General features: G+C 32.2%; 1 protein-coding gene across 2 annotated transcripts in view; it reads right to left on the bottom strand.

The window, feature by feature from the left end:
• Nucleotides 1-26,075, bottom strand: part of LOC127726699 (transmembrane protein 135-like) — a 113,770-nt gene that overhangs the window by 63,898 nt on the left and 23,797 nt on the right. For both annotated transcript variants that reach the window (XM_052234152.1, XM_052234150.1), the window contains exon 5: nt 24,429-24,494. In XM_052234152.1, coding sequence (XP_052090112.1) covers nt 24,429-24,494 — 66 coding nt within the window. The remainder of the gene's footprint in view (nt 1-24,428; nt 24,495-26,075) is intronic.

Below are 26,075 nucleotides of genomic sequence, written 5' to 3'. Positions count from 1 at the left end.
TAAAATTGAAAGTTAAATTAGGTCATTGGTTGAATTCATGTATATGTTGAGTAAAATGTTTTTCCCCACTTCACAGTAACTTAAGGTATTTCTGAACATAAAACAGTGACTTCAGGTATTTCCCCACTACAGTGACTTCAGGCATTTCCACACTACAGTAACTTCAGGTATTTCCACACTACAGTGACTTCAGGCATTTCCACACTACAGTAACTTCAGGTATTTCCATACTACACATTGAATTCAGGTATTCCACACTACACAGTGACTTTGGGTATTTCCACACTACACATTGACCTCGGGTATTTCCACAATATACATTGACTTTAGGTATTTCCAAACTACAAAGTGACTATGGGTATTTCCACACTACACTTTAACTTCAGATATTTCCACACTACACATTGACCTCAGGTATTTCCACACTACACATTGACCTCAGGTATTTCCACACTTCACTTGACTTCAGGTATTTCCTAACTACAAAGCGACTTCAGATATTTCAACACTACACTTTGACTTCAGGTATTTCCACACTACACATTGACTTCAGGTATGAACAGAGGACAAACCAACAGACTTAAAGAAATGCAATCAGACAGCTAATTACTCAATTACACAAAACACCAAAACACAACCAGAGCCCATAAAAGTAAACTTGGGGATCTTAATTTAAAGAGTTTGACATAATGGAACAGCAACAACAAATTTTGATAAAAGATGACACAAAATGAGCAATTGTATGAATCTTTGTTGTAGCCAAACTTGATATATATATTTACAAAATCAAAATTTCCAGTTTCAGGACTTTTTGCTATGAAAATAATCTTAACTTCTTACTAATTGACATAATGGTGGCAAAATAATCACTTTGGGAATATGACAGCATATGTTTTTGCTGTGACACACCGAAAACAAGAGAAAAATATTGTATTTCTGCAATAGTGCATAAAATTTAAATTGGGTGTACTGAAAAAGATTACACAACATAAAAATTGTTGATAAATTATCTAAACTGAAGAATATTCTAAAGAACGTTTCAGTCAACCTTTTTTTTAATCTTTCTTCAAAATCAATTTTTTCTAGAAATCTATCAAAATTCCAATCAAACCTGTCAGCAAGATAAATGATGGGATAGTCTGGCCATATTTTCTTTCTGACAGAAAAAATCTATCAAGAGATAAGATTGATGAAGGAAAGATGGCTGGATGCAGAACAAACAATCTTTTGCTCATCCATACATTGTCTCTTGCTCAATCTAATGTCACTCATGGCTACAGTTTATGGTTAAAGTTTGGAGGAACTTGTGTTTCAGCACAAAAAGAGTTCTACTATTATTTGACAGGAATTCAGCAGTTGAAATTGTAGTAGAAACTGTAAACCAACTTATTTTCAGGACTTTCAGAAATAAATGGAGAATGTGTCCATCATGGACACTGATGATGCCCCTGCTTGCATATAACATTATAAAGGGACTTAACTCAAGAACGGTAAAAATGATGTCACCCAAATTTGAACTTGATCTGTGTTTTTTTGGTAATAAGCATAATGTGTTCAAGTTTCCTAACATTTGGCTGAGGCAAACTTAGTTAGAGAACGGAAACAAAAAATGCAGTAATTTTTCCATCTGTTAAGGGCATAACTCTAGAATGGTAAAAGTGACACCACCCAAATTCAAACTTGATCTGTGTTTTGTGGTAATAAGTATTGTGTGTTACAGTTTCACACCTTTTGGTTGAGGCAAACTAATTTGTTAGAGAAGAGAAACCAATTTTGGGACATACAGACGTACAGACTGACAAGGGTAACACTTAATACCCCCTCCGCTATGGCGGGGGTATAAAAAGCAAATATAAGTACATGTAGTGACCCATATGTAAAAATTTATATAAACACATCAAGAAACTGTGAAAATTAAATAGCAACAAGGATTTCTAGAAAGGGCTAACCCCAAAATAAAGTATTCACAAACGTTAATTGATTTTCAGTATACCAATCCATAACTCTTAACAGTATTTTGAAGCTGCCAACACCAAAAACATCACATATGAACTATATGTATGATTATGAATGCAAAAGTTACAATATATTTTGATGCAGTTCACATATAATGGTACAAACATAAACTCTTATAAGCTTTTTATTCTGAAATATGAAATTCATATATATCCAAACCAATTCTGTAATATGTGATATTGATGTGTTGTTAAAAATGGTTCACTGGCATTTCCAATATCTGATTATTCAAATTATTCCAATTATGAAAGACAATATAAATGTTTCATTATTTGTTAAAGAATTCAGACAAGAAACACACTTAAATTGACAACAATGTGAACACAGTCAAACAGACTGACTGATTCATTGATTGTTTTTTTATGTTTAAAAGCCACTTTCAGCACTAATGGCTATATCGTGGCGGTAATTTTGTAATGGTGGAGGAAGCTGGCGTGCCTGGAGAGAACCACCAACCTTCGGCAGGAAATAAACAAACTGAAAGATTATGATCTCTAATAATAACTACTCTCTGTGTACATTTAAATCCTTAATATGAATTATGAAAATCGTTTTTTTATGTTTTTGAAATGGAGTTAGTCCCATTTTCCCCTACATTACATTAAAATTGTTTACAGATATTGGGTCTCAGAAAAAGATATAATGTTTTTTTTTTCTCAACCTATGAAATATTTACAACTTCACATAAGGGAGCAACCATTTAACCTCAAGGGGAGGGAGGTTATGGTTTTTTGTCTGAGTCAGAATTTTTTTTTAGTTTTTCGACGCTATATTATCAATCAAATTATTCTTTTTAATATTTAACACCATAAGGTATGGGGAAAATCTGGATTCAGAATATTTTTTTTTTGTCACCTGCCTGACCACAATATTTTTTTCATCAAATTGGGGATCAGAAATAATTTTTTAGGAAAAAACCATAACAATCCCACCCCCTGAAGTTAAATGATCGTTCCCTTAATCCACACAAAATCTGTCAATCTATGTACCAGTTTGAAGGGAACCAGACCTGCAAAAATAAAATCCCAAATAGAAAAGCTTCTTTAAACAGTACAAGGAATGATGCCAATGTATGCTTCCAATGTCATTTTAATTGATCATATCATGTATCAAGTTGATAGGAACCAATCTGCAGCTTTTGTGATGCAGGGTTTCAGTTAAGGTATGGAAACCAGAGCTATGAAACTTTTTAAACCTTTTAACATTAGCAAGGTACATCAATTTCTGAAAACAGTTATTTGGGAACCAGTTTGTGGTACCCAGTGTCAGGAATGATTCACATTTCCTGTAAATGAATACATCAATTTCTGGAAAAGTTGAATGGGAACCAGTTTGTCATACCAAGTTTCGGGAAAGATGCCTGAATGTTTGGTAATAATGTGGAAGAATTGCCAGAATTAATTAATTTTTTCACTTCCTGTAACCAGTGCCATGGTTTTGTTCCAACTGTCTGTCACTCAGGGTATCAGTTCAGGAAAAACCAGTTGCAGGAATGGTTCCAATTGTCTGTCACTCAGGGTATCAGTTGATGAGAACCAGTGCCAAAATCAATTCCAGTCTAGTGCCAGTCTGTCATCCAAAATATCATATGGCCCCACTTTTCACACCTTAATCCTTGCAATCAAATCCAGACATTTCTTCATGTCAAAAAATCTGATACTGCAAGATTGATAGGAATAGCAGAATTTTTCTGTTTATTTCAGGACCGATGAAAGATTGATGTCGACTGCTGAATCTCTAATTTTGTATGTTATACAAACCCTTGGAAAGAAAAGAATGCAATTGGATGTTGTATACATAAGATTTAATGAAAATTAGCTATGACTGCTGACAGATTACAAGGAAAGTTAAGAATTCTGCCAATTATAACGATTTCTTCTGTATAAACATTTACGTAATCGGCTTATACCCATTGTCTACTAATTGGTCTTCGTTAATTAGCTACAAATAATATTTGAATCAATATACAAGATTTTTGTGGGAAAACCAGATATTTTGTCAATTATATCAAAGAATTTCTAAGTATCAAGTTTGATTCTCATTTTTCATTGAAATCCAAGGATTTTCCAAATTTAATCATAAATTTACTGCAGAGCAAGACAATTAAAACAAAAAACTGATTTTTAAATTTGAATCATGATTCATCTTTGCATAAATTTTCTATTTCTATATATATGTATTCTTATAGAAGTATGCATGAAAAAGGGGGGAGGGGATTCATAAAATTAGTTAGACCATTATGTGACATCCCAATTGGATGTAGTTTAGTAATAAAAATCTAACCACTGTTCTTTGCATACACCAGTTAAACAATTTCTAAGACAAATTTGTTTCCAGCTCATATATCATTTTACGAAAAATTTTGAAAAGCACCTTTAAAACCCAAACAATTTCTATTTACAATATAAATCTATGTAAAACAAATTTTAAAACAAATTTATTTACCTACTGTTACTTATACCTCCCCTTTTTACAGAGGATGACCTTGAGGTCGATCATTCCGCTGTATTGCTATCGCCTAAATTTCCATTATGCAAATTAGTTTTGGGATTTCAACCGATCTATAAAAATTATATGAGGATGGCACATGTCAACTGAGCAATTATGTTTGGGACTTAGTTTTAAGAAATGACGTCAAAGTAACATTATGAAAATATTTTTAGTAAGCTGAAATATATATTTATTTTGTACATGTAAGATATTTTATTTCTGTCCCGTTTTTCAACATTTGCGTCTGGAAAGTTGAAATGTTTTAACTGAATGGTTAATTCAAATTAATTATGAAAATGGTTAAAATTAAGTCAATAAAGGAAATTATTGCCCAGTTACAAACACTACCAGGGGATAATCAATAATGATTTTTTTTCAGTTATATGTTTCAGCACATGTATAATTAACCCCAACTTTAGCCTGGTAAACTTGTCTCCTTGTAAAATATAAAACATATTTAAAATGATTTCCTGCTAAAGTCTTATATTGATATAAAGGTAAAACCGTCTTGCTTCTCACTAGTCAACACTCCTGTCCTGTCAGGTTTAATTCTTATATATATGGATGAAAAATAAAAGTCCACAAAACATTATTTATTCATCATCCAAGCACGAACTTGTATAGGAAAAAAAATCTCTGTAAATTAACCTCAGTTTCAGGTATAGAGATGTGATCTGTTTCTGTGACATGTGCTTTTGACCATCCACAAGAACCTGCGGTCATCCGATGTTCAGTACTTCAGTACTTTGATTACTACTAGGAGACTGTTGAAGAAACAAGTATTGATATTGTTTGGCCTTAATTTGCAATTTCCACACATTGATTCGTTATTTTGTTTATAAACTAATGTTTCCCAATAAATTACTGAACATTGGCACATTTCAAAATATTTGTTTCACCTGCCCTTTTAAAATTCTAAACGTGACCCCATCACCAAGCTTTAATCCAATTCCACATCTTCTTAAGTTCTTCCAACTATGATGTACCTTTTTTAAATGAATGAAGATAAAATGCATGTTATCATGCAAATATGTGTATTATCATGGACACATGGCCCTCATTAATTTTCTGCAGAAAATACCAATCAAACCATCTCTTAAAATTATCTCTGCTCTGTATTTTTTGTACATGTTTTCTTATCGGATACTTTACACATGTATTAAAAGTACAAATGTCTACTCCTTCCATATTATATGCACAACAAGAAGTCTGATATCCATGTATACAATAGCCACTTAAGTACAGAAAGTTCATAACAGACCTATAAATTGACCTTGAGAGGTTGGGCAACTAATGTCTCTTTCACTGTCACTCAGTCAATATTGTAAAAAGTAAATAAAATCAAGTTAAAATTTCTTTTCTAACTTTGAGGTTATTTGCAGTGTTGTTGTCTTAATGTTGTTTTAAATAACAATAAAATCAAAAATATTATTTAACCTCACACAGTTGCTGTTGAATGCATAATATTATCTCTATCAAAGTTTTCTTGTACAAGCTAATTGATGGATATTTTTATAGTGACAACTGTCAAAGAAAATTTTGACAGACTTGGATGAAATAGAATCTCATCCTATTTTTCTTCTTGAAACTTGGATGGACTTTGACTGGAATTATCCAATCACAATGCAGTGTTTTCTTTGACCAAGTTTTTGATAGTGACATTGCAGATTGACTTGGACCAAGTTTACTTTGTCAAAGAAAACTTTGACCAACTTAACATTGATAGTGACAACTGGGCTTAAGATGGAATATTTTAAGTGTAATATGCTTACAAAAATACACATTTAGTAAAAGCTTTTTGAGGCATAAATTAATTAATAGAGTTGTAGGATTTAATTGCATGAAAATGATCAATTTGTCAGAACACACATGGCGCTATGAAAAAGTCACGTTCAATAAGGACTTGAGTTCAAACTTATCCTGCTATTTCAAAAAATACAGCATATTGTGAAACTTGCTGTACCTCTGTTTAAGACCCGCTTTTTAATTACAATTCCTAGAAATTCAAACTCCATTCCAAATTTTAAAACCCATCTTAAAAAGTTTCTAAAAATTTGGAGATATTAACAGGAAAGTCTGACAATCTCTCAGTATCATGCTTATAACAATTAGGACAAAATAGAAACATGAACCAAATGCTTTTCAAAATTATCTTCCTGAAACAAGTTACATGAATGATGTCTGGTTCCTGAAATCTTCACCTCCTACCATCAGAACAGGATGCATATGTTTTAATAGTCAGAACTTCATGAAGTCTCTTTAAAGAACTGACCACATTTATCTCAATCTATCAAAATATTTCAAATATGGGGCAGGTGTTTTTTACCTGTGGAAGAGGAAGAAGAATAACTTAGTGGCTACCGGTACACTGAAATGGTACAAAAAGAAAATTTTTATTTTTCCGCATTAAAATATACAAATTTTGGGGAAATCATAGATGCTCTTTTAGAAATCTGCAATCAGAAATCCTTAAACCCAATATGCAAAAGTGTGTAGTGTAACAATTCTGAAGTATGAATGGAAAAACAAATAAAAAAAAATTCAAACTTGATCTGTGTTTTGTGGTAATAAGCATTGTGTATAAGTTTCATAACATTTGGTTGAGGCAAACTAAAGTTTAATGCCCCTCCGCTATGGCGGGGGCATTAAAAAGATTTTGCACTTATTAATCTTGATTTCTTTATTTCTTTATCCCCCGCCCCCCCCCCCCCCCCCCCCCCCCCCCCCCCCCCCCTCTTTTTCTCCTAAAATGTCTCACCTTTTACTTATCATTAATTTCATGTTGAAAGTCTGTAAATTGAAGATTTCACTACATTAGTATCACATGAAACTTAACATTATCAGTGTTCTGTAAAAATGAGGTCACGGTCTGAACCATGCCAGACACACATGTACACCTTACAATCATTCAATACACCAAATATAGTCGTCCATAATCGCTAATAGTACCTAAGAAACAGATCAAACCACAAAATCTTACTTTGCCCAATGAACCATGAAATTGAGGTCAGGGTCATATGAACCCTGCCAGACAGACATGTACACCTTACAGTCATTCCATACACCAAGTAATGGTTTATAGTATCTGATAAACTGTCAAAATTATGAAAACTTAACATTGACCAATGAACCATGAAAATGAGGTCAAGGTCATATGAAACCAGCCAGACAGACATGTATTCCTTACAATCGTTTCATAAACCAAATAATTGTTTATAGTATCAGATAAACTGTCAAAATTATGAAACTTATCATTGATCAATAAACAATGAAAATGAGGTTGAGGTCATATGAAACCTGCAAGACAGACATGTATTTCTTACAATCGTTCCATAAACCAAATATAATTGACCTAATTGCTTATAATATCTGAGAAATTATACCAAACCACAAAAACTAAACATTGTTTTATGAACCATGAAAATGAGGTCAAGGTCAGATGACACCTACCAGTTTGATCTTTACACCTTACAATCATTACATTCAACAAATATAGTATTGCTTATAGTATGAGATATGGACCTGACTATGAAAACTTAACCTTGTTCACTGATCATGATCCATGAAATGAGGTTGAGGTCAAGTGAAATCTACACTTTTTTTTCCAAGTAGTCTCTGAACCATGAAAATGAGGTCAAGGATAACAGACATATTGACAGACGGAAACTTAATCTTAACATAAGGCATTTATATACAAAGTATGAAGCATCCAGATCTTCTACCTTCTGAAATATAAAGCTTTTAAGTAATTAGTCAACGACGCCGTCTCACTATCCCTATGTCTCGCTTTGCTTTCTGCAACAGATTAGTCACAGGCAAGACAAAAAGGGTGTTCCAAGTATCCAATGTGACAGAAATCAATCAATAGTATGACAGATGGAGAAATTCCTTAGACTCTGGCCTGATATACAAAGTTAACAACCCTTGAAAACCAAATGCGTGCCACATGTGGAATAGGATCTCCTTATTCTTCCAGAGCATCTGAGAACCCCCCCCCCCCCCCCCACTTTTTGGTTGGGTCTTTTTTGTCATTTTTGGTCTTTGCCATGATTTCATCTTTCTGTTTTGATTTTCTCTTTTGTATCTTCTGCCTCTCTTTTTTTGGCGCCATCAATAACAAATATTTATTTGTGTTCATTGTAATGACAAATAGCTTTTATCACTACAGATGTTTGAATATTAATATTATAAATAATATTAATAATTCATAAAAATAATTAAAATATTGGACATGTATTCCATCAAAATTGCTGAAAGTTATTTGACAACAGTTTGTTTTTCCTGTGAGTAACATGTTTAAATATGGAAAGGCTACAACATAATTAAGAAGTTCTCTGTAATATATATAATCCTAATTATATTAAAGTGAAATGTTTAGGAACAGACATGCATAATACTAGCTTCCAGGAATCTTTATAAAAATAAGGAGATGTGGTATGATTGCCAATGAGACAACTATCCACCAAAGTTCAAATGAAGTGTATGTAAGCAATTATAAGCAACCATACGGCCTTCAACAATGAGAAAAATCCATACCGTATAGTCGGCTATAAAAGGCCCAGACATGAAAAATATGAAACATTTCAATTGAGAAAACTAATGGCCTAATCTAAAACAAAACAATTTGCGAAAAACAAATATGACAGACATGAACCAACAACAACCACTAAACTACAGGTGCATGACTAATAGGACAGGCACATACAGAATGTGGCGGGGTTAAACTAGTTTGTCTAGCTATAAGTTTCCTTGCAGAAAGTTCCGCTATCATTGAGGTTGTGGCAGGGATCTTACAATATAAATTTAGAGAGTTTGCATGCACCATACTTGCTGTTAATCAGCTTGTGCAAAGCATACTGCAAACAGGCTGCACTGCATTCATCTTCTAGAATACACAGCTGAACCTTTCTGCCAGCTTATGAAAAGCGTACTGCTAATCAATGCAGTTTGTGTTTCAGGTATCAACAGATAAGTTTTACTTCAATCTGATTAAAATACAGAGCATGTATTCAAGCTTTGCTTGCAATGATCTGAAAGCACTCCATTCTACTTTCTGTTTCAAGGACCTTTCGGGATTCTCTGGTTTTGTCAGACTAATACACACCTTCAAAAATTTGAAGGCTGAAATTTCATTGGCTAATGTAATAATTACCAGAACAGAAAGTATTAAAATGCTTCGCTGGGGGGCAGCTTGATACGACCGCCAAGGTCGAACCCTGAACAGTTGGGGCAAGTATGGACCCAACATTCAAGCTTGATACAGCACTGAATTTGGATTTTAATTAAATATTTGACACAGCATAGGTTTCTGACACAGAATGAATGTGGTCTAAGAACTTAAAAATTTTTAATTTACCTATTCAAACCATATCATTATTATTTGCTTTTATATATAAATCAGAAATAACCAATTTAAAATGGAAAATTTTAAAGAAAAAAAAGGGAAAAAAAATCCCCCGCCCCCAAATTTTTTGAACCCCCTTATGATTCATTTCCCCCAATCTCAATCCCAGCCTTCCCTTTGTGGTATGGTACCTTGCAGTACAATTTCAGAGAGATCCATACACTTGAACACAAGTAATTGTCTGGAAACTAGAAAAATTCGTAAGGGTTCCGCGGAACCCAGTGTCTCGCCTACTTTTTGTTGTTAATCACAGGCTCAGCAAAAATGAGGAAAAAAATTAATAAAAATATTCCTCTCTATACTATCTTTTGATTGTAAGTAGCTTCTGTCCAAGTTTGGTAAAAATCCAGGATAGTTTATGAATCTAATAAATGTTTTAAAAACTTAAACTGCAGACTGTATGTAATGTTAACTGGAAGAAAAACTAAGTCCATTTATAAGTAAAATACGGAAAAAATGGAACAAAATTTCCTTCTAGATACTAGCTTTTAATCATAAACAAGCTTCTGTCTAAGTTTGGTTCAAATCCAGGATAGTTTAAGAAAGTTGTTAAAATTTTAAAAACTTTAACCACAGAGTGAATGTAATGTTAACTGGCAGAAAAACTAAGTCCATTTATAAGTAAAATACGGAAAAAATGGAATTTTTTTTTTACAAAATTTACTTCTGGATACTAGCTTTTAATCATAAACAAGCTTCTGTCCAAGTTTGGTAGAAATCCAGGATAGTTTAAGAAAGTTGTTAAAATTTTAAAAACTTTAACCACAGAGTGAATGTAATGTTAACTGGCAGAAAAACTAAGTCCATTTATAAGTAAAATACGGAAAAAATGGAATTTTTTTTTTACAAAATTTACTTCTGGATACCATCTTATGATCATAAACAAGCTTCTTTCTAAGTTTGGTAGAAATCCAGGATAGTTTAAGAAAGTTATTAAAATTTTAAAAACTTTAACCACAGAGTGAATGTAATGTTTCCTGGCAGAAAAACTAAGTCCATTTATAAGTAAAATACGGAAAAAATGGAATTTTTTTTTTACAAAATTTACTTTTGAATATTATCTTATGATCATAAACAAGCTTCTGTCCAAGTTTGGTAGAAATCCAGGATAGTTTAAGAAAGTTATTAAAATTTCAAAAACTTTAACCACAGAGTGAATATTTGTGGACGCCGCCGACGACGACGACGACGACGACGCCGACGGAATGTAGGATCGCTATGTCTCGCTTTTTCGACAAAAGTCGAAGGCTTGACAAAAATGATTGTTTTTTGGCCCCTTTTTGGCCCCAAATTCCTAAACGGTTAGGGCAATTACCCCCAAACACAAACCCAGCTTTCCCTTAGTGATATGGAACCTTGTAGTACAATTTCATAAAGATCCATACACTTACACAAAAGTTACTGTCCTGAAACTAGAAAAATGCTTGTTTTTTTGCCCCTTTATGGCCCCTTATTCCTAAAATTTTAAGGCAGTTACCCCCCAAATCAATCCCAGCCTTCCCTTTGTGGTATGATACCTTGCAGTACAATTTCAGAGAGATCCATACACTTGAACACAAGTTATTGTCTGGAAACTAGAAAAATGCTTATTTTTGGCCCCTTTTGGCCCTTTTTTCCTAAACGTTTTGGGCAATTACCCCCAAACTCAATTCCAGCTTTCCCTTTGTGATATGGAACCTTGTAGTACAATTTCATAAAGATCCATACACTTACACAAGTTATTGTCATGAAACTAGAAAACTGCTTGTTTTTTGCCCCTTTTTGGCCCCTAATTCCTGAAATTTGGAGACAATTACCCCCAAAATCAATCCCTTTGTGATATGGAACCTTGTGGCACAATGTCAGAGAGATCCATACACTTACACACAAGTTATTGTCATGAAACTAGAAAAATGCTTGTTTTTTGCCCCTTTTTGGCCCCTAATTCCTAAAATTTGGAGTCAATTACCCCCAAAATCGATCCCAGCATTCCCTTTGTGATATGGAACCTTGTGGTACAATGTCAGAGAGATCCATACACTAACACACAAGTTATGTCTGGAAGTTACAAAAATGCTTATTTTTGGCCCAATTTTGGCCCCTAATTCCTTAACTGTTGGTACCATAACCCCCAAAATCAATCCCCACCTTTCTTTTGTGGTATTGAACCTTATGGTTAAATTTCATAGAGATCCATTCACTTAAACTAAAGTTATAGTGCGAAAACCAATGTGTCTTCAGACGACGATGCCGGACGACAACGACACCAACGTCTATGACGTATACCAATATACGACCGCAAAATTTTTTTGCAGTCGTATAAAAATGAGTGTAACACAGGATCTGTATTCTAAATTATTTTAATCTGACTGGTTTAACTTGGATTTTCTCTGAAGACTAATTAATTAAGCTTTGAAAAGTTACTTCCTATTTTTTTTTTTTAATTTCAGAATCACATTCAGTTTTAAGACTTGGCAACACACGTTTACAAATGTAGTTTCTGTTCTGATTTCTGTAAAATTGAGTTGAATGGCAACTGGATGAATTTTTTTAAATTCTTTTCATCCGGAGAAACATTTCAAAAAGGGTAAATTAGTACAGACAAGATACAAGATTTATATTTTTGTTAAAATTCAGTAAAAAACATCTCTATTTTAACTTTAAAACGTAGAAATTGGCAATCACTTGTAATTCTTTTCAAATGTTTAAAATAACGTAATAAACAGATTTTAGTCACTATTTCATGAATTTTGAATGATTGATTGTTGTTTGTTTAACTCCCATCTCTTTTAATTCATTAATATTAAGTCCCTAAAACATTCTGCAGAATACTAAAGATATAATCATATATTCAGCCTTCGATGAAGTGGTGAGAACCTTTACCTTTTCCTGGACCAATGATTCTTTAAGGGACAATTTTTAACTTTTACTAGACTTTGTCAGTATCTTAAATGATCCAGCAAAACAAGATAACTGTGTCTTTTTTCTTAAATGTAGCTTTTAAATGCAACAGAAGACATTGAAACATGGGGTTTTGTCAGATCTGTTGCCGTTTCTTAACTGCATTTGGAATTTGGTAGAAGACATCGTTTAACGTTTACAAATGCACAAGTCATAAAGTCTTTGTATGCTTGCAGTTTTAATTTTTTAATAAAAAAAATGACCAGATAAAATTAGAGGAACATTTGCTTTTCTTTATATTGATAACCATCTGAGAAACAAACAGGTTTTTCATTAGAAATCTGCACTGATTCTTAAAAAAAAACAAGAAACACATTTCCCAGCAAAAATTTGAAATAATTCACATTTTGTTTTTCAAAGTTTAAAATCAGCTGTTTTATCGTGTGTCTGTTGGTGTGATGAATCAAAGTCAGTTTGGTGTTTTTCCACAGATATAGAACCTGTCAAGCTGAAAGCATTTCTGGCAACAAGAAGAAATTTGTTGTTAAGATAACTGTCAGGATTTATAAATATCTGCGTCAGTTTTACTAGCTGTTGTTTTATCAGATTTTGCTCCTATTGGATTCTGTCAGTGTCTGACTTACGGCTTCCCATTTTTCTGTTTATCATATGGCTCCAGTCTTTGATGGTGTATAGAGATTACATTATAGCCTGTCAGAGACTTTATCATAGATAACCTACATCATCAATCTTCTAGCTAATTCCCCTGTTCCATATTTGTCCCTCATATACACCTAAAACGACTACGACATTTATCACTTTGCACCTCCACAGTGCACGAAAACAAAAATATTTTCTTTTTTCGTATACAGGATATCGTCCTTTGCTTACCAATTTTCAGCAAAAAATTATCATTTCCATGAAAACTTTATACCTAAAACGACTAAGACATTGATCACTTTGCACCTCCACAGTGCACGAAAACAAAAATGTTTTCTTTTACTGTCACAGCATATCGTCCTTTGCTTACCAATTTTCAGCAAAAAATTATCATTTCCATGAAGACTTTATACCTAAAACAACTAAGACATTTATCACTTTGCACCTCCACGGTGCACAAAAACAAAAATGTTTTCTTTTACTGTATACAGCGTATCGTCCTTTGCTTACCAATTTTCAGCAAAAAATTATCATTTCCATGAAGACTTTATACCTAAAACGACTACGACAATTACCACTTTGCACCTCCACGGTGCACGAAAACAAAAATATTTTCTTTTACTGTCACAGCATATCGTCCTTTGCTTACCAATTTTCAGCAAAAAATTATCATTTCCATGAAGACTTTATACCTAAAACGACTAAGACAATTACCACTTTGCACCTCCACGGTGCACGAAAACAAAAATGTTTTCTTTTACTGTATACAGCATATCATCCTTTGCTTACCAATTTTCAGCAAAAAATTATCATTTCTATGAAGACATACCAGTAAAAATACTAAGACAATTACCACTTTTCACCAACGGTCCACAAAAACAAAAATGTTTTCCGACTGTATACAGTATTTAGTCATCTGCTGGCCATTTTTCAGTGCAAAATTAGCATTTCCATGAAGATTATTCAATTTTGTCCAGTCACAAATTTCATAAGCATCTTGTAAACAGGGAATATTGAGATTACCTTCTTAAAGTTTCTTGAAATTATAGCATCACTGATCCATAACACTTATTTATAAGAAAATCATTTCAAATAGCATCAAATACAAGCAATATAAAAAATGCCCTGGAGAGAACACTATTATATAAAAAAAAGTATAATAAAAAATGTGGACATAAACAAGTGAAGTTACAATAAAACTTTTTTTTTAACCTCAGCAAGCTCATATATACCTGCAAACTTCTTAAAATTTCCATTGGGAATTTAATACGGTCCTTTACATGCAAGGTATTAATAAGTGTATTTTATCTAATATACTATGTATTGAATAAGTATATATAAAGCAAATGTTTGGTTTCTAGTACATGTACAACTGGTTTTCCTAATATTAATTCGTATCACTGTATTAATTGTCATTACTTTTATTCAGAAACTTTTTTTAGTTTTTCTTTAATCTTCAGAAAACTTCCTGTTAATTTGAAAAATAATTGGAACAGCAGAAAATATAAAATAGGCAGTAATTCAAAAAGAATTATGGTCTAGCAATGATTATCTTCGTTCTCATCTGTAATTTGAAGGAACTATTGTCCCGCGTTGATTATCTAATATCCATCGAGATAATCATATTATACAATTACATTCACAAAACCGACAGAAAACTGTAATTGCAATTTATGTCTTCCCCGATAATGTTTACTTCATGAAAAAGTCGATAAGCTTAAAATTTATATTTTACTTGTCAAGATTGTGCATACAAAATGCACTAATGTTCTTAACTTTTTTTATTAATCTAGAAATAGATTGCCAGCGTTTTTCTGTCTTGATAAATTGAAGGATTTGCAAATAAGGAGAAAAAGTCTATGTAATAAATGAATAAAAGGAGATGTAATGTTTTTGCTAATGAGACAGCAATCCAACAACACTGACACTTTAGGTTTGTTTATAGTCATACACGGAGGTAGGAATCTAGATTCAGATCAATCAATCAAAAAGTGTATTGATGAATTTTTGTTTAATAAATGTCCAGTGGTAAATATTTCATGCATGTTCTGAACAGGATTGTTCAAGCAGCTTAGGGTCAAAACCTTTAATTAAGGACTGAAAGTAATTGGTCATATTTTATTTGCTCTTAAAGCTTGAGTTTCCTGTCAAAAAAATCAAAATGATGGTCTACATTTAACAAAAGATCATACAAGGCTTATACAGTTCACAATAGATCCTAAAGCCAGTAAACATTTGTAAATTTTGTTCAAGGTTAAAGGATGCTTGCGCTCCTCTGTTTCAAAATAACAAGCTTTTTAAAAGACTGTTAGAAACTGATAATTTGTAAATAACAGAACTTTAAAAGCAGAATAATTGAAACGTCAGTGTCCTTGTTTTAGAGATATACATGTAATCAATGGAAAATTTGACTGGAAATGATTCTTTCTAGAATTAACATACATTAAAACATTGGCACCTTTGTTTTTCTTTCAAAAACTATGAAAAAAATAACAAGAATTTTATAAGATTTTCAACAAACTTTTTTAAGGCATTATAAACTATATGTTATAAAATAAGGGAAAAAAAAGTATGGGTTAGCAGGCAAAATTTTAATTGGCACTACATGTATAAAACTTAAGGATCCTGAATGTCTGACAAAAAGTTGTCAATATGACCTGCTTTGAAACACTAGTCTGGTTAAAACTAGAAAAAAATACATGACCACAAAGAAATACTGACTTCAACAACACCATCAATAATAGAATTTGACTAATTGACAATAGTTTAATAAATTAATATTAATTTAGCTAATAATCCATTGTACTCAATTATCAATATAACCTTTACTTGACGAGATTAGTACAAACATTGCCTACTGAAAAATTCATGAAATATTTATACTTCATCAAAAATTTATTGTCATTAAAAATTAATATTTTGGTGATATTTCAATCTCCATTGTTTATTTAGCAAAAAAGCCAGGAATCACTAAGTAATGCATATATTTATTATGTCCGAGGGCTATAACTCCAATACTTTTTTTTTCTTTAAAACTTTTTCACAAATATACCCTACAAGAAATCACTTACAATGCAATTTTCCAAGTATATTTTTATTATGAAGGGCATAACTCCTGTAAAAATAGTTGATCAGCACTGATTATCATATATTACAACAATGTATGTATTTCAAATAATTTATTTTCAAATACACAAAAAAAAGGGGGGAAATATCAGGTTCAATTGTAAAGTCATGATAAAAACAGCAGAAATATGAATAAAGTCATTAAAATCAGAACTCAAATTTCTTGATTAGGCATAAATACATCTATTTCTAAAGTAATATCACAATCACTTATATTACACTAGTGCCACATGTGGAGCAGAATATGCTTACCCTTCTGGGGCACCTGAGATCACCCCTTGTTTTTGGTGAGGTTCATGTTGCTCAGTCGTTAGTTAATTGTCTATGTTGTGTTTTGCATACTTTTGTTTGTCTTTTTGTCCTTTTGATTTTTGCCATGGTGTTGTCAGTTTATTTTGACTTCTGAGTTTGCATGTCCCTTTGGTATCTTTCATCTCTCTTTAACTAAATAGTCTTTTTCTAAACCGGCACCCTCCTTAATGTCTGTGTTACCTCCCTTTCTTAAATAATAAGAATCAACAAAGCCATCTGATGTTTCCAAAAAATAACTGATTTATGATCAATCATTTCCTTAAGGGGGTACAGAACGCCTAAGGGAGTTAACTCGTTAAAAATCATCTGAACGTTTTAATCACATACTATTAGTAAAGAGAAATCAAGCTTCTCAATGATCAAATTTAGTGTTTGTCAAACTGCAAAATATCCAATGAAATTATTGCTGTAAATTGTGCAGTTCAAATTTCTTGAAATTTTTATATTTTTGTCACTGGGTCAGTGTTAATATTTTGTCAAAATTTTATGAAAATTAAACCAGCCAAATCTATTATAGTCAAAAGTCTTGTGTACCCCCTTAAAATTGTAACTTTATTTATCAAAATCAATTATTCTTGTACAGACTATAATGCATCAAATTATAATGGATTTACTTTGTGTGTAATGCATGCAATGGGAGTGAAAAATAAGATAAACAATGAGTTATCACAGTGCATTTAGTGGGAAAAAGGGTCAGGGGTTATTAAGAAAAAAGTCCTATATATGACAGAAAACTAGACAAGCAAACCAATTATTAAGGGCATTTCTATGAAAAATGAAGGAAAAATGCCAATTGGTAAAAAGGTTTTTCTAAATAACTGATAATATTGCAAAGATAAATATAAATTCAAGAATTACTTCAATTTCATGTGAAATATACAAGATAAGTATCACATTAATAAAAATTTTGAATTCGTTTTTAGAAGTTATTTTTTACATTTCAGCATATGCTTTTAATAAAACCTGTTTTTCATAACTTGTCATGATTTTCATTAATAAATTCTGCATTCATATATTTTTTTCCTGCATAAAATAGCTTCAAACTTAGTCATTTTTTATCCTGTAAACCAGGAGTAATATTTTGCTTTTATATCCATTATGTTCAAAATTATGACTGACAGGCAATAATTAAATACATAGTGGAAAACATGACATGTAACAGTACTTTGCAAACATGAAAGACTTATAAAGAAAAAGTAGTTTTACAAAAGTTGAACTTGAAGAAAGGTTACGTCCTTATTGTCTCAAAAGTGCTGCATTTATCAAAGTTCCAAAAGTATCCAAGGCCAAAATAAAATTGTTTGGGGTTTCCTTACATAACCTTTTTATGCGTCAAAATGTTTACCCATTTATTCTATTTTTGAGGGGGGGATGGGGCCACTTTTGGTATTTAATCATTACAAAATCGCAAATGGTCCTCATATCATCAGTCAAGGTTAATTAAAAAGAGCAAAATAAAAAAATAAATGGGGAATGTGTCCATGGGACACAGATGATGCCCAACTTGCATATAACGTTATAAAGGGATATAACTCAAGAACTGTAAAAGTGACCACACCAAATTTGTACTTGATCTGAGTTTTGTGGTAATAAGCATTGTGTATATGTTTCATAACATTTAGTTGAGGCAAACTTAAGTTAGAGAACGGAAACTCTGAATTTTTCCATTTGTAAAGGGGCATAACTCTAGAACGGTAAAAGTGACACCAAAATTCAAACTTGATCTGTGTTTTGTGGTAATGAGTATTGTGTATAAGTTTTATAACATTTGGTAGAGGCAAAATAAAGTTAGAGAACGGAAACGAAAAATTCAGCAATTTTTCCATTTGTAAAGGGGCATAACTCTAGAATGGTAAAAGTGACACCACCAAAATTCAAACTTGATCTGTGTTTTGTGGTAATAAGCATTGTGTATAAGTTTCATAACATTTGGTTGAAGCAAACTAAAGTTAGAGAACGGAAACTAATTTTGGGACGTACGGAGGTACGTACAGACGGACAAGGGTAAAACTTAATGCCCCCTCTGCTACGGCGGGGGCATAAAAAGCCTTTGTTGATGGTTGGTGTGGTCAGTTAAACTGAACAATATTTTGCTTTGTTCTTATTTTCCATTTAAGGAGTCAAGCAATTCATTAAAAATACTCAAAACTGATGATAAAAAGACTTAACAACAAAAAATCAATTTGAAGTGGCCTAAATACCCTTCTACCAAAAACATGTGGAAATAAAAGTGTCATACCTAATAAAACTGACACAGATTCTTTAGAAAATTGTTTAATTCTTTTATGGTCAAAATAACTGAACTGTCATAGTGATATATTGAGCGTATAATTTTTTCCATAAATTGGACACCTCCTTTTGTGGCCGTAAATCTATTACAGTATTATGTTATCCTATATTTTACTCTTTTTATTGAGCTTTTTTTTTCATTCAATTTTTCAACAATATAACGTATATAACACCTGTGCACCTTTACAGTAAGTTGTGAGAGAACATTTACAATTTTATACAAAGTTTATTAACATTTACTAGCTTTTTGTTGTGTTTTAGGTAAGGTATAAAGCTACACCCTTTGGAAATTTTCATTTTTAAAGTGGAATGAAAAATTTTGTTTAAAGGTGGCCACCTAGCTAGATCCCATGAAAGTTTGCTTTGGTTCTTCAACATGCAGAAAGCATGCCTTTTCCTAGCTACATATCTCATGCCTTGGACTATTTGTCCTCATTGAAGGAAGTAAGTGCTATCAGTTGTGGATCCAGGATTTTGAAAGAAGGTGGGGGAGGTGGGAGGGGGGGGGGGGGGAAATAACTCCAAGGCGACCTTAGGAGTGGGACTTTTAAAAAAGTCTATTCATAAACCATTTATGTAGCTCCATAAGTGCCCTCTAAATCTGCCTCTGGCTATGTATTTATACATTCCAGTACATCAAAACATTATTGACCCTAAGTAGTGGTTTAGAAATATTTTCATAATCAGGCCTACCCTATGGGTTCCCATACAGGATACCTTGGGCTAACCTGTTTGCCCCATTTTATTTTCAACCTTTTGTTATCCCTAATTCTGTCCTCTCAAATGATCAAATTCTAGAAAGAGAGTATTTTAGTAAAGATAAAATAAACCCATCCCAAAAATTTCTAATTTCACTGCCCTATTCTTCTCCTTATAATACATGTAAAAAAACTATCAATGAACTATGTACACCCGACATCACAATAAATTATGCTCGGGTTTATGTAGTTAATTCAAGTGGTGAAACCCAAAACATATGTGACATACGCCAAACTTCACTTAAATTGGAGATTTTAATTAATCAATTCATTCACAATACTGTCAACAGCTCTTATTGAAATTTCTTAATTTGACACTTCATCAAGAATTTTCATTTAAACCTGCATTTAATGTTTTTGACATTGCTATGAATCTATTTGAAATCGTACCCATCGTAAGGAACAATACACTGTTTTAAAGTACGGTCTGAAAGGCGTATAGAACGAACATTTACAACCAAGACTGTAAAACAGAATATTTATTACACAAGGGGCCCCTTTCTACAAAAAATCTTACGATAAAAATTGATAGTAAGTTATTGACTTACAGGTATTTTTTCTTGAAAGAGTTTTTGTGAAATGAGTTGAAAGGTTTTGAATATTATGTCTCAAACTCATGTCGAAATGAAATCTGGTCATCATATTATTATCCTTGGTTATCTCTGTCAGATGAAGAAAATTTTTATCTCATCCATAAGAATCCAAACATTAAGTTAGTTCCTTGAGATTACTGGACCTTGCAACTAGATGTTCATCCCTGACTTGACACTTGATTTTATAAATCTTGGGGCTCCAATAGGGTACCCCCCTTAGGTCACTCAGTCACTGTCTCAGGTCACCATGTCCCATTTAAGCAAACTTATTAGACAGTTGTCAATTGATCTTATTCTCAGTTTTTTTATTATTTTTAAAGGTCACAGATTCTTTTAAGCAAGACATCAGGTTGCAATGTCGCCAGCCAAACCCCCAAAGGTCCAAGGTCCTTTTAAAAGAGACATCAGATCAAAAGGTAACCAGACAAAACCCCATGAGGTTCCATGTCATATTTGACAATGTTTGAGCCACAACCTGATGCCACTCATCAATGTTTTAGATAGAGATATGATAGACTGTCTCTTTTTGGGAGTTTTCTGTCTTTTTTCAATAAACCCCATCACCATTTCAAAAGCAGTATTCCATTTGTAAAAATCTGATAGATTTTTGTACAATAACATTCTGTATATATTTTCCTCAAAACTTTTATTTAAAAAAAAAAAACCAGAGTATAATAGCTATTAAATTACTGCAAAATTCTACTTTTTAGGAATCAAGTAAAACTCATTTAGTTTATAACATGTGAAATGGGAGTAAAATCAACCATACTACTTACTAGACTTATAATATAGTACGTGAAGTGTATATTTTGTCTACATAAGACTCATCAGTGTTGCCCAATCCAAACAGTTGATTGGCTAAACCAATTAAAAGAATTAAAGAGCTCTAAAAACCCAAAAATCAAAAAGTTGTTCAGAATCAGTTTTAAAAAAAGTCATCTATGCCTGAGGGTAATAAAATCTTGGCATTACAACTGATTTTAACTTTCAAGCACAGCACTGTGAATAAGACCACTTTTAAAAGTTGTAACAATTGATTTTCACATTTTAAGAACACCCACAGTACAAAAGCCCCCATTTTAAAAGGCCAAATAAATATATGCCAGTTTGATATATTGAAACATCTAATGAAACCACAAAATTTGTTCTGCAAGGCTATCATGTACTGCAATATGGCCTTGATTATGAAAAAATTGGATTTCAACATGTCAAAATAATTAATGAAAGACTAGGCTATCAATGTGTCACACGTAATATGTGTTGATAAATCATACAAGTCAATGTGTCAATAGTATTTAGGAAGTCTTGTATATAATCATTGATTCTACTTAAGTTAGATAAACTACTATATAGATTTTGATTCTATTTTGTTAATTTTCTTTGACAAACAGTCTAATCCTTCTAAACGAACTTAGGTTTAATTAAAAAACGTCAATATTTCACAAATATCGCAGACATTAGACAATACATAACCTATGGGCTTTAGGTATCGGTTCGTCCTACAACTAAATCAAACATGCCAAGCGTTTCCGACTTAGCAGCATGACACCTGACACGTATTTATTTGTTTTTTCTACAATCAATGTAACTTTTTAAAAACTTCCCCAATGTATACAATCGAGCTGCCGTCGGTAACAATAAAAGTCTGTAAATAGTTTGCTTAAATTGTGCTGATTAATTTAACCAGTAGCACAATTTAAGCAAACTAACTTGAAGATACAAGATTTTATATTACGATTTACAATATCTCCACGGCAGTCGAAAGTATAACAACAGCCAACCAATCACGGATAACTATGTTTATCCATGACACTTTATCAATACTAATAAAATCAATCTCAAAGTCTAGTTTACGACCCATGGGGGAAGCTGTCAAGATTTTTTTTCAAGTTGCCATACATGATTTATGGGATGTTAGCTCTATTTTTTCATCCTTGTGGGGAAAAGTCCATGTTTTTATTAATGGGGTCTCCGGAGTCAAACCAACCAAACAGGAACAATCGAATTATCTGCATTATTGTATTACACAAATTAAAACTGCAGTAAAAAGGCATAGGATGTTGTTTTTTATTGATGTGTGTCAAACAATTTAAGGCACCAACTATTCATCTTTTGCGGGGGAATGGTTTTTATCTTTTTAATAAATTGTTTGGATTTTTAATTTCTTAATTTTTGAGAAAAAATTCTTTTTAGAAGGGGAATGAAAAAAATTAAATTTGTTTTTGTTGAAAATCATCAAATAGATTAAATACGTTGAGTTCCAAAATATTTTTTTTTTCACAGTTTGTCATTGAAAAAAATATATTGTTTTTGATTTAAGTTAAAAAAAATTGTTCGTCTTTAAAAAATTCATTTCCCAAGCCATCCCTCCCACAGAAAAGATACATTGTCATTGCCATATAACAATGTAATGACAGAAAAGGAATATAGTTCAAAAGTTCTCATTTTCTGAAATGTGAAATTTTATGAGAATTTAAGATACTTTTCAAGAAATTTAATATACTGTTTTTATTCGGCGAAGAAAATATTGTCATATCTTAATGTTGACCATTTGGTGTTGTTATGGCTTATCTTTTGTTATGTCTTTAAATTAATCACAACATATTTAGACTTTTAGACTCTAGAACTGGACAAATTTCATAGACACCATATGGTTTAGTCCACACAAAATCATCAAAATTACTTTTTTAAGCCTCAATGTCCCAATGCCTACTCTATAACAATAACAATAGTTAATTTACAGTTAATTATAGGGGGATTTTGTTCACAGCAAATATCTGCCATCTGGTGGAATTAAATACGGGAAATTGGACATCTAATATCCTGAAAAATCCTGTCTAATTCCTCAAAACATTGAAACAAAGAAAATGAGTCACTTAGACATTGTATTCCTTAATGTCTTGAGACAAATAATTTAAAGAAACAGATTATTCAAAATCACTTTCACAGATAATTCTGTCACTGAAGTTTGAGCTAACTTTCACTTTTTCTTTTAAAACACTTAATAGTTTTCTTTTTTTTTCCTCCATTTTTTTGTCCCTTCAAAAAATTCATATATAAATATTTATTTGAACTACTTTATATTTACAGTATCCATTGCAAAATTAAGCAACTTTTTAATATAAGACAGAGTTACCTATCTTTGTAAGGTAAATTTCTGAAACTGCAAAATAAGTTTTAACCAAACCTTAAAATAGGATAAATCATTTAGTAATTCTAGTAAAACACAAGTTTACATAAGATGACATTAGGGTCAAGGTTAAACCTTTTTATTAATACAAACAATGTGCAAGCCAGTTTCCTTTTGCCAAAGGAAAAAAAAACCAACAAGACAGATTCTTTTTTATACAGGCATACACCCTAAATATAAATAAAAATATACATGCATCTCGTAAGGATCTGTACTTTAAGAGTAATCATCTGAAATTTGACACCCCCCTCCTCAACACCAACCCCTAAAAACCAAAAAGATTTATGTATGCAATAATGATAACAGATTGAAAGGGAACCCTAGAAACACATATCTCTAGACTTACTAGTTTAAAACGTAAGGAAATGGTTCAGGATAAGCATAGGTCAGGAAGGATAAAGTCATTGATGTCCGACAGCCTGTTTTGAGTCTTGTCAGCAATTTTCATGTGTCCTAAATATCGATTACCCTTTAATATCTGACAGCCCCAATCCGAACCAGTCCCCAAAAACAGGCTAAGGGATGTCAGAGCAATCTCAGGACTATTTGTTATATAATGCCTTATTTGGTAATCCTTGATAATCATTATCAATTGTTCTGTTCCATTACAGATAAAACAAAAACACACACACCACATTAACAGATATTCACACATCTATAATTGTACTCACAAACACACATAATAGATGTATTACATATGTATTACTCACCTCACCATGTGGGACAGGTTTAAACCATCCTCGGGCTACAACCATTCTGTACAGTGTTTCTGTAGCCTGAATATAAAAAGGGGGGGTAGTCATTTGAAAATGTTAAAGAAAGTTGTCGCAATGAGACTTCATTGTACTATTAGTTTCAGTAATTGACACAGCTTCATGGTAGGTTGCATTGAAACATTAAAAAGCTTAGTCTTATTAGGTCCAACTCCAGAGCTATGTTAATTTCAAAGCAGACACCTTTTGCTAAGGGCATAATTAAGTCTGAACTAAAAGTGAGGGTGAAAATAATAATCAACCTGCACAAGGTCTTCCAAAGGGAACAAAAGGAAACTCATTTTTACTATTTTAATATAATTCAAGGGGCATAACTCTGGAACAGTACCTTTGCACAATCATTGAAATTGGAACTTGACTGTCTTTCCATGGCAGTTATTATTATGCATAGTAACAAGGTCCTATTCCAAATAAATCTAAAGTTAGCATCCCAAACCGTTTATTTTCAAAATGACAGTCTAACAAATCTGAGCCCTTATGTCCCAAGGTCAGGTTCAAAGATTGCATCAGGTCATCAGGTCACTTTCAAGCAAATAAAACATTGCAATAAAATTCTTTTCATCATTTTAAAGGGCAATCATGTTCTTTTAAATGAGACATCAGTTTGCAAGTCGCCTACAAAAGGTCACAGGTCAGATTTGACCATGTTTGAGCCACACATAAAAACAGACTAAAACTATACAGAATGGGTTTTGTTGTAGGCTGTACTGTGGGTGTCACCTATAGTTGATTACATATAGCGTGTACGATACATCGTTTGGACTGGTGGATAATTGTCTCATCGGCAATCATACCACCTTTCCTTACCGGTATTTTAATGCAGATTTCAATCATTGAATATTTTTTATGTAATCTTGTCCTGCTGTGGTTGCTGTCTCTAAGTTTCTATATTGCTTTTAATTCATTTCATTAAATTAATTCGTACATCAACCCTTGTTTCTCACTAACTGGTCGACACCCATAATCTATCTATGAATATGATACCCCACAGGTCAATTTAACTGGATTTGGCAATGTTATTCTAATGCTAATTTGAAACCTTGTAAGACTGTCAAAGTTCAAGTTGTATATCTTCAAATTAAATTCATAATTGAAATTTTTGTTCTTACATTATCTATTGCACAGTGAGCTAGATCCTTTCATATCAATTAACGCGTAATTTTAATTTCAAATTTCAAAATTATCTTTTATGTAATTTTAAAAATTCATGTATGTCAATTTAAAGAATAATACATGTACAAAAATCTTGTAATTATTTTCTTTATAATTCTGTATAAATCTGATAAGAATTATGTATGAGTAGTTAATTCTGAAATTTTCAATTCAATCACGTTTGGAACAGTGTTCTTTTACCACCGAGTTTTCAATTTGTAATACTCAATTAGATGTAAATGCTGAAATTTACATTGATACTGAAATCAGAGAGCTGTTTGTTAGTAATTATAATGCATTTGTGAAAATTTTAAAATTCAATAAATGCACTGAAAAAACTCTATGACACCATTGACACAATCAACACGAAACTTAACGAACTACCGCATCCTGTAAAGGCTTATAACTAGTCTTTTCATGTGCCATTGATTA

The sequence above is a fragment of the Mytilus californianus genome, unplaced genomic scaffold (assembly GCF_021869535.1).
Source record: "Mytilus californianus isolate M0D057914Y unplaced genomic scaffold, xbMytCali1.0.p SCAF_18, whole genome shotgun sequence".
Taxonomy (NCBI): Eukaryota; Metazoa; Mollusca; class Bivalvia; order Mytilida; family Mytilidae; genus Mytilus; species Mytilus californianus.
Note: the sequence above shows the minus strand (reverse complement) of the source record. Positions and strands in the feature narration are given on the sequence as shown.